At 58.3% G+C, this 8,610-nt stretch overlaps 1 protein-coding gene across 1 annotated transcript; it reads right to left on the bottom strand.

Moving 5' to 3' along the window:
- Positions 1-247: 247 nt before the first annotated feature.
- On the bottom strand, positions 248-6,488 carry NEIL1 (nei like DNA glycosylase 1). The gene is made up of 10 exons (XM_044918017.1): positions 6,251-6,488; positions 5,211-5,666; positions 2,627-2,746; positions 2,472-2,535; positions 2,132-2,231; positions 1,615-1,742; positions 1,206-1,233; positions 964-1,025; positions 679-819; positions 248-518 (listed from the first exon to the last, which is right to left on the bottom strand). The coding sequence occupies exons 2-9, from the start codon at positions 5,642-5,644 to the stop codon at positions 688-690; spliced, it is 1,068 nt and encodes a 355-aa protein (XP_044773952.1). The 5' UTR covers positions 5,645-5,666; positions 6,251-6,488; the 3' UTR covers positions 248-518; positions 679-687.
- Positions 6,489-8,610: the final 2,122 nt, after the last annotated feature.

Below are 8,610 nucleotides of genomic sequence, written 5' to 3'. Positions count from 1 at the left end.
CCCCCCCCACCCCCCCTCCCCCGCTGCCGGGGCGGGGGTCTCTACACCACCTCTGAGAGGCTGTACTTGCAGAGGCAGGCCATCCTCTGAGAGCCAGGGCCTGGAGGACTGGGATGGGGCTCAGTCAGCCTTGCCCAGGTGGCTCTCCAGTCTCCAAGGTCAGGCAGCAGGTTTTCGCAGGTTGGCCTTCCCAGACCTTCTGCAGCCAGCCCAAGAAGTGCCAAGAAATTCAAGTGTATTAGTTTATTAAAAATGACAGCATTTTTCATGTGGGCTTAAAAAATGGGGAAGGTGGGGTACAATTAAAAACATCAGAGGTGTGCAGGGAACAGCCACAGGGCCAGGGGCACCTGGCCCCCAGCAGCTCCAGCCTGCTTCTGGTGAGCCGCCCAGGCCCCGAAGGGCTCAGCAGAGAAAGCGGGTGGACGCGAGCAAGGACGCCCTCCGGCTAGGAGGCTGCCGTCCCCTCATTCTCCAAGGATGGGGTGTAGCTTTGGTCCTTCGGGGTCTGCGGTGGCCTGGGAGGAGGGCAGGTGAGGCGGCAGCTCAGACCCCAGGCTGAGGGCTGCCCCAGCGGCCTGCCCACCCCCCTCCGTCCACAGTCCTCCCGCCTGCGCCGCCATCCCTTCCCCCTGCAGAGCCTTCTCTCCCCAGAGCAGCATGCTGAGCAAGGCGCACCTGAGCTTCTCAGGAACTCGGGGGGGCCTCTGGGTCCTGCTGGAGGCCGGTGCCCTCAGGCTGCTCTACTCTACTTTGCTCAGGAGGGCCTCTGTGTGCCCCACGTGTCCTGGGAGGGGCCGTGCTTGGAAGGAGAGGCTCCTGAGGAGATACAGGTCCCCAAGGGGCTCCGTGAGCAGTTCAGAGGTTGGTGAGGACCCACCGTTGCCCCCCATTGTCAAGGGAGGGCACCTGGGAGGTGCGGCTGGCTGGCGGGGCAGGGGAGAATGCAGGGAGGAGCCATACCTCCATTCTGTGCTCAGGCCCCTGCTGTGCTCCCTTGGATTTCTTCTTGCGGGACTTGCCTCCTGCAGGACACTGACACTGGGGCGGGAGAGTCCTATGCCCTCAGCCCCCTTTCTGCAGACTCCTGCTCTGGGGTGACTCCCAGGATTGGAGTGGGGACTGGGATGGAGAAGGGTGATGTAACTCTTGCAAGCAACTAGTCCTTCCTGCTCTCCCAGCTTATTACATTAAGAGTAGCTTACCTTTGGGTGCCAGGGGTCCAGGATCCCCCTAGAATAGAATGAGGAGAATTCAGGAATCAACCTGGCTGGGGCAGGGGGAGTTTTCCTTGGAGAGGCAGAGCTCACAGCTATCCTTCCAAATCAGTGAAGCTACTCCCCTAAGAAGCCCCTCTGACCGCCCCATCCTCCGCAGGTGGGAGCCCACATCAACAAGGCCACCCTGCCTTGGGCCACTCTACTGGCTGGGACCCTGGGGCTGAGGAGAGGAGGGGTAAAGCATGGGGAACAGTGTGACCCCTGGGGGCAACGGCAGGCCCTGGACATCTGCTCCTGGGAGACCCCAGCTCCTGCCCTGCTGTGACCCCAGGTCTGTCCACCCCACTAGCTTCCTCAGGATCTCCATTTGCCTATGTGAGATTAGGGCCCAAACCTGGAACCAGATGGTCCGGCCACGCCGGTCCCGCAGGGAGCTCATGCCGGGCATGCCGTAACACTGAAGCCATGCTCGAAAGGCGGCAAAGTCGTCCTCCCCGCTCTCCGGCCCGTAACCTTTGCCCCCTGTGGGACAGAGGAACCAGGCCGAAGTCAGGGCGGACTCAGGCCGGGAGGAGGGGGAGCCTGGTCGGCCTGGCCCAGACCTCAGCTACTAGCTGGCGGACTGAGTCAGGGGGCCGAGGCTCTCCATCCTCCAGCTGTGTGCCCTCAGGCTGGTGGCTTCCCCACTCTGGGCCATGGCTTTCCCACCCTGGGGTGGGGTGAATAATCCTTGTCCGGTCTGCCTTCTGGGCTGCTCAGAGGACATACATACCTAACAAGTGAGGAGGCTTGTTGCTTATAGCAACAACTAGATCTACAGACATCCATACCCCAGGTAGGGCAGGAACTGCCCTGGGGTTACACAGTTTACTGAAGCAGAGGTAGAGCCATCTTTGGCTCCCAGGCCTCACCCAGCTGGACCACTTCCTTGGGCACGGAGTGACACAGTTCCAGCAGGTCTGGGTTCTGCAGCTTAGCCCTGATCTTCTGGCTCAGAGTCAGCTCCGGGCTCTGGAGAAGGGGCAGAGGCAGGAACTGGCTGTCAGCATGAGGCAGGGCCACTCAGAAGGCAGCTGAGCGATGGGGAGCAGAACCCCAGGAGCTTGGCAGGACTCAGAGACAATCCATCTGCCCCCGACCCCTGACACTGCAGAGAAAGGGAAATGGGCCCAAAGCTGGAGACCTAACCCAGCCTATACACTTGCTGGCCTGCTCTGATGGGTCTGTCCGCTTTCCTCCCCGCACCCTCACCGGCCTGCGCTGCTGCAGCGCCTCCAGAACCTCGCGGGCCTTCTCGAAGGGGGGTATCCTCAGCCTGCAGTGGGGTGGAGAGAGGGAGCCATGCTAAGCAGTGGAGAATGTGGGTGCACCCAGCCCTCCCTAGTCCTCCTGGCCATCCTGCTGACCGGTACAGGATCTCTGCCCGAAGATAGTTGCCAATGCCATTGAAGAACCTCTGGTCCAAGAGGGCTTCGCAGATGGGCTGGTCAAAGACCTTGTCCGCTAGGTTTCGTAACACGTTCTCCCTGGAGGAACACAGCCAGCCCAGGCACATGAGACCCCCATCTCTGCCCCCATCCCCGAGGCCTTGCCACAGGATAGAGAGGGGCTAAGGGTACCTGGGTGCAAGGGGAAGGAACATGGGAGTCCCAGTTCCCGCTTTCCCAGCCTCAGTGCTATTTTGGCAGCGGGAACCTCCATTTTCCTTTTTTAAAGATTTTTTCATTTGAGAGAGAGGCAGAGGAGAGGCAGAGGAAGAAGCAGACTCCCTGCTGAGCTGGCGCCCTCCATTTTCCTATTTATTGGAAATAATTTCCTATTTATTGGAAACACCAGTATGAGATTTGAATTCATTATGAAAAGTGAAAAAAAAAAACAATCAAAAGCAATGTGTTTGGGGCGCCTGCGTGGCTCGTTAAGCGTCTTCCTTCGGCTCGGGTCATGATCGTGGGGTCCTGGGATCCAGCCCCGCGTGGTCGGGCTCCCTGCTCAGCGGGGAGCCTGCTTCTCCCTCTCCCACTGCACCTCCCACTGCTTGTGCTCACTCTCTCTCAAATAAATAAAGTCTTTTTTTTTAATAAAGATTTGATTTATTTGACAGAGAGAGACACAGCGAGAGAGGGGACACAAGCAGGGGGAGTGGGAGAGGGAGATGCAGGCTTCCTGCCGAGCAGGGCTCGATCCCAGGACCCTGCGGGGTGCCTGGGTGGCTCAGTCATTAAGCATCTGCCTTCGGCTCAGGTCATGGTCCCGGTGTCCTGGGATCGAGCCCCGCATCGGGCTCCCTGCTCGGCAGGAAGCCTGCATCTCCCTCTCCCACTCCCCCTGCTTGTGTCCCCTCTCTCGCTGTGTCTCTCTCTGTCAAATAAATCAAATCTTAAAAAAAAAAAAAAGGAACGTGTTCAAGGAAACACATGAGTCTGTAGATGTTGTGTGTCTATCACCAAAGAGCCTCAGGTTCAAGGGTCTTGGGTGGAGAACAAGGTGACCCCAGGAGCTCAGGTGCGCCTGCAGTCTGGAGCTCCCTGTCTTCAAGGAAGCTGGTGCTGGCTCTGTGTAGCAGGTGTGTGGTGACAAGTCCTGGCTAGCGAGTGTCCCAGCAGCCCCCACCCCACCTCCAGGGGTCCCCGATCCCTCCTCACCCCCACAAAGAGGAAACGCACCTCGTTTCTTTGTGGGAAAGGTTCCTGGCGAGACTGACTCAGTAACGGGCACGAGGAGCATATGAAGTAGGGGCCAGAAGACAGTTTGGGGTAAAGGGAAGTGTGGAGCATTAGCCTAGGTGGTCAGAGCACTGAGGGGAGCAGACCCCTGCAAGCTCCCCAGCTGTGAGACCAAGAAAACAGCCGAAATTCGCAGGTGAGAGAAACTTGAGAGCCAGGTGGCAGAGTGAACTTGTGCCATGACTTCCCAGGAAAGTTGGATGGGAGGACTCCAGGACGGTGACAGACGCTTCCCTGGGGTGCACTCAGGGTCGAGCCTGGGAAGGCCAGGAGTCAAGTGCTCAAGACGCCCTGACCCACCCAGGACAACCAAGTCTCAGGCCCAACGGAAAGCACGCCAGCCCCAAGGAAGGGAGGACTGGCTAAGTCCACTGCAGGCCTTGAGTCTGTGATTCTGTCCCTTACAGTGCTTTTCCTCTAGGGCTTTGCAAAGACTGGCTCCTGCCCATCGGGCAGGCCTTGGCTCAAATGTCACCTAGAGTGGTCTTTTCCTAATCCTCCCCCCACCCCACGCCCGCCCAACCCGGCCAAGAGTCATTCTCCACTTCTTGGATTTTTCTTCAGGCATGTGTCTATTTAAATTCATCCACTTTGTTCCTTGTTCCCCCTGCCTTATCTGAACTGTAGCTCTGTGGGAGAGGGACCACATCCATCTTGCTCACTGCGGTACCCCCGACACCTGGCGGAGGGCTTGGCACGAAATAAAAACCCATTCATGTTTCACCTTTAGAGGAAGGGAAGTGGCCGGCAGCGTGCCATCCTCTGTGACACGCATCACATCCCAGGTAGGGTGGTGACCCCTCTGGCAGAGACCATGGGACGGTCACAGACCAGTGGGCAGGCAGAATGTGGGAGACCGCAAGCCCGATTCAGAAACCGTGTCATGAGGCAGTCCCCCGGCCACCGCTTTGAAGCAGTTCCTTCCTGCTCAGCCGCCTTTCTTACCAGGTTGTTATAGCCCCTTCACCTTTCTTCTTAGCCTCCGAGAAGCAGAGTGGGATGCTGAGCCCCAGGTCTGACACGAACTGGCCATGTGTCCTCAGGGCAGGCCTGCCTATCCTCCTCTTGCCCCCCCCAACATCAGTTGCGGGGTTCCACATCCATTAGCTCAGAGAGCTGTCCCCGGGAAAGGACACTGTCCTGGTCGACACAGAGGGACTGAGGACCAGAGGGGGAACTAGATTTGCCCCTCACTGGCCAGCGAGGCACTCACAGAGCCAGGCCCGGAGCCCAAGACTCTGTTCCTCACGCCTGGTGCTGGGCCTACCTGAACTGCTCATACTCCAGCAAGACACAAGGCCCGCGGCCGGGCTGCCACTCGCCCCCGAGGTCCCAGTGGCCAAAGCGGCGGATGTCCACGAAGCAGAGGGCAAGTGGGGGGCCGGGGGGAACTGTGTAAAAGCGCAGGTGGGCGTGGGCCGGCAGCGCATCCCGGGGTGCCAGCTGGAAGGAGCCAGACATGCCGAATCGGAAGACCAGGGCCAGTGGCCCCCGTGGGGGCTCGGCCCCAGGCAGGGGGCTCAGGGTCAGGCGCAGCTCCTTGCCACGGGCCGAGGATGAGATGCAGTACGCACTGCTCTCAAAGGGCACCTCAGGGTTGCGGCTGACGGGTGACTTCTCCACACACCCGCCAAACACCAACCCCCTGCACGCCTCGTTCACGAAGCGGCTGGCCAGATGCAGCTCGGGGCCCTCAGGCATTCTGTGCGCGGATGGCCAGGCCCTGTGGGGGGAGGATGACAGCAGGTGGGGCCAAGTGGCACCTTGTGAGGTAGAAATTATCCCCCCATTTTATCAAGGAGAACCCTGAGGGCCACAGGGGGCCACTACCAGCTGGGATCGGCGGACAAGTCAACTGGCCCAGTCACAGGTCCTAGTCCCCACCCGAAAGTGCTGAGAAAGCCCAGGGCACTATGGAGCTCAGGCTGGGGAAGCGAGACTCTGCCCTATTTAACACCTCCCATGGGGCTTTCATGAGCCCCCACTGCTTTTAGAATCAAGTCCAGATCCTTCCTGGGCCCACACAGTCCTCTCATTCCTCCCACACCCCCCCTCACTCACTGGCTCCAAGCACCGTCCTCCCAGCCCCACGTCTTTGCCCCTGCTGTCCCTTCAGTCTGGGACACTTGAGAGAGGCCCTCCCCGACCACCCTCTCGAGGCAGCATCCCCCCGCCAACGAGTTTTCTTTTCATGGCACCCCCAGAATCGGAAATGATCTTGTTTGTTGTCTGCCTCTACCTCCACTCCCACCCCAGAGTACAAGCTCTGCTTGCTCACGACTCCGCTTCTTGGGACCCGGCCTGCACCTGCTCCACAACAACTGAGGGAGGGAACCCGATGCCGCCGGCGGGACGAGAACTGGGAGAACGCTGCTGGAGACTCCGCCCGCGGCGGGGACCGGCCTGCCACGACGCACTGCTCGGGACCAGAGCGAGGACGAGGAGGAGCGAAAGCAGGTGCGCTGGAACCAGGTGCCCACGGCTCTGAGGGAGGAGGACAGGGGTCACAGGAAGGGCTCCGGAGCTCCGGGTCAAGGTCCGGGGGGCGCACAGGAAACGCCCACATCAGCGTCGGGGCCGAGGGAAGCGAACTCCATCCCGCCCGCCGCCCCCCACGCCTGGCTGCGGGAGGGGAGTTTCCACCTTCCTTGTTCCGGGACCTGCCCAGATCAAGGCCAGGTTTTGTGGGGGGCAGAGAGGGGCATTTAGCCAGGGAGGGCAGACTGCCTTACCCCTGTCCCCCTCCTCAGCGCCGTCCGGGGTCTGGCACCCGAAAGGTTCGTTTTTCGGGAAAAGGTGAACGTCCAGATTCCTAACTTCCGCAGGGCGGGCACCCTAGTGCTCACCTCCCCTTCACCACCCCGCCCTGCTGCCCGTCCTCGGCTAACCCCAGCTCCCTAAGGTCCCCGAACCCCATCCCCTCCTCAGCTCTGCAGCACCGCCGCCCCCGGGTAACCTGCTCCCCGCGCGGCTCCCCGCCAGCCTGCAGCCACTGATGGGTTAACGCGGGGGGGAGGGGGGGCGGGGAGGGGAGTCGGGCCGCGCCCAAGAGCACGCTGGGAGCTGAGGTCGCCGCTCCGGCGCCTGCTGGGAAGTGTAGTTTCTCGGGCAGGTGGCAGAGGCTGGCCGGGATGGGCTGGGGGCCCCGAGTGTGGGAAAGGCTTTGGGGCTGTCACCTGGCCGGGAGGTGGCGGAGGAACCTGGCTTCCCGCTGCTCCGCGCCGGCGGGATCGGGTCAGGTCTGAGGTCCCGGATTGCAGCTGTCTCCGTGGCTGGGGGCAAGTCACCCGGCTAGTCCCGACAGGGTCGGCCCTCCCAGCAGGAAACAGCAAGCAGCAAGGTCCCGAGGCCGAGGCGCCTGCAGCTGTGCGCAGGGCGCGCAGGTGCTTGATAAACGCAGGCCCTGGGGACCCGATGGTGGCCCCTAAGAATCCAGGCACAGTCAGACGTAACACATAAACAGAAGCACCATCACCACCTGCCGGGTGGCAAGTGCAGCCAAGCAACAAAAAACGGGCGGAGAAGCAGAACCAACTTCAGATGGTCAGGTCTGGTCTAAAGAGGCCTCTGTAAGGAGCTTGCATTCCATCTTAAGTGTGGTCGGCACAGGTGCCTGGTCCATAGCCGGGATCTGCCCCTTCATATTACTTCTGCTTCCTCCTCATTTGGGCGGAAGGATTCTGAAATGAACTATGCGAACCGCGACATTGCATGCCTAATACTTCAACATGCATCTCTAAAAAGCAATATCCTACAAAGCCACATTTATCATACGTAATAAAATCAATACCATCTAATACCTAGTCCACATTCAAATTTTCCTAATTGTCCCCAAAATGTCTTTTATAGCTGGTCTGTTCAAAGCAGAGTCTAATCAAGGGTTATAGGTCTCTTTAATCATTTTTTATTTAGATGGAACCACCCTCTCCATCTCCCACTCACCCCACCTTTTTTTTTTTTTTCCTTGGTTTTCATGATACTGACCTTTCTGCAGTCCAAGCCAGTTGTTTTTTGAGCTGCCCCATCACATTCTGGATTTGTCTGAATGTTTCCTTAGATACATCTCTCTCTTTCCTGGGTGCTCTGTACTCCAAGTTGCATCACATTAGGAGACACCTAACATCTGGTCGTCCAACATCAGTGAGGCTGAAATTGATCATGGGTGAGGTTGTGACAGCCAGTCTCTGCTTTGTAAAGATACCTTTCACACCTTGTGACCACTAAGTAATCGATGGGGTGATTTCTTTGTAGGTTGGTCTCTTTTTGTTTTGTTTAAATTAAGGTATAATTTATATACAGTAATATACACCATTTGTAGAGTCTGAGTTTTGTTTTGTTTTTTTAGAGTGTGAGTTTTGACAAATATATACACTCATATTGACTATGGCCACAATCAAAGAATACATTCCCCCCCACCCCTGCAATTTGCCTACGCCCCCTGTAGTCAACACATCCCCCCTCCCCCGCTGGCAAGCACTGATCTGCTTCCTGTCCCTATCCTTTTGGTCTTCTCCATAATATCTCATGAATGGAACCTTCAGTATGTAGCCTTCTGAGTCTGGCTTCTTAGCATAATGCATTGAGATCCATCCATGTTGTTATGCTTATTAGAGGTTTTCTTTTGATTGCTGAGTAGTATTCCACTGTGTAGCGAGCCACTGTGTTTA

The sequence above is a fragment of the Neomonachus schauinslandi genome, chromosome 9, assembly GCF_002201575.2.
Source record: "Neomonachus schauinslandi chromosome 9, ASM220157v2, whole genome shotgun sequence".
NCBI classification, from domain to species: Eukaryota; Metazoa; Chordata; class Mammalia; order Carnivora; family Phocidae; genus Neomonachus; species Neomonachus schauinslandi.
Note: the sequence above shows the minus strand (reverse complement) of the source record. Positions and strands in the feature narration are given on the sequence as shown.

What these genes read in the sequence shown, in the direction of transcription:
- NEIL1 (XM_044918017.1), bottom strand. Translation starts at nt 5,644, where the DNA reads ATGCCTGAGGGCCCCGAGCTGCATCTGGCCAGCCGCTTCGTGAACGAG. An exon ending in CGCTGCAGCAGCGCAGGCCG is followed by an intron (nt 2,232 to 2,471) that starts GTGAGGGTGCGG and finishes CCCCTTCTCCAG; the next exon opens with AGCCCGGAGCTGACTCTGAG. An exon ending in GGCCTGAGCACAGAATGGAG is followed by an intron (nt 820 to 963) that starts GTATGGCTCCTC and finishes GTATCTCCTCAG; the next exon opens with GAGCCTCTCCTTCCAAGCAC.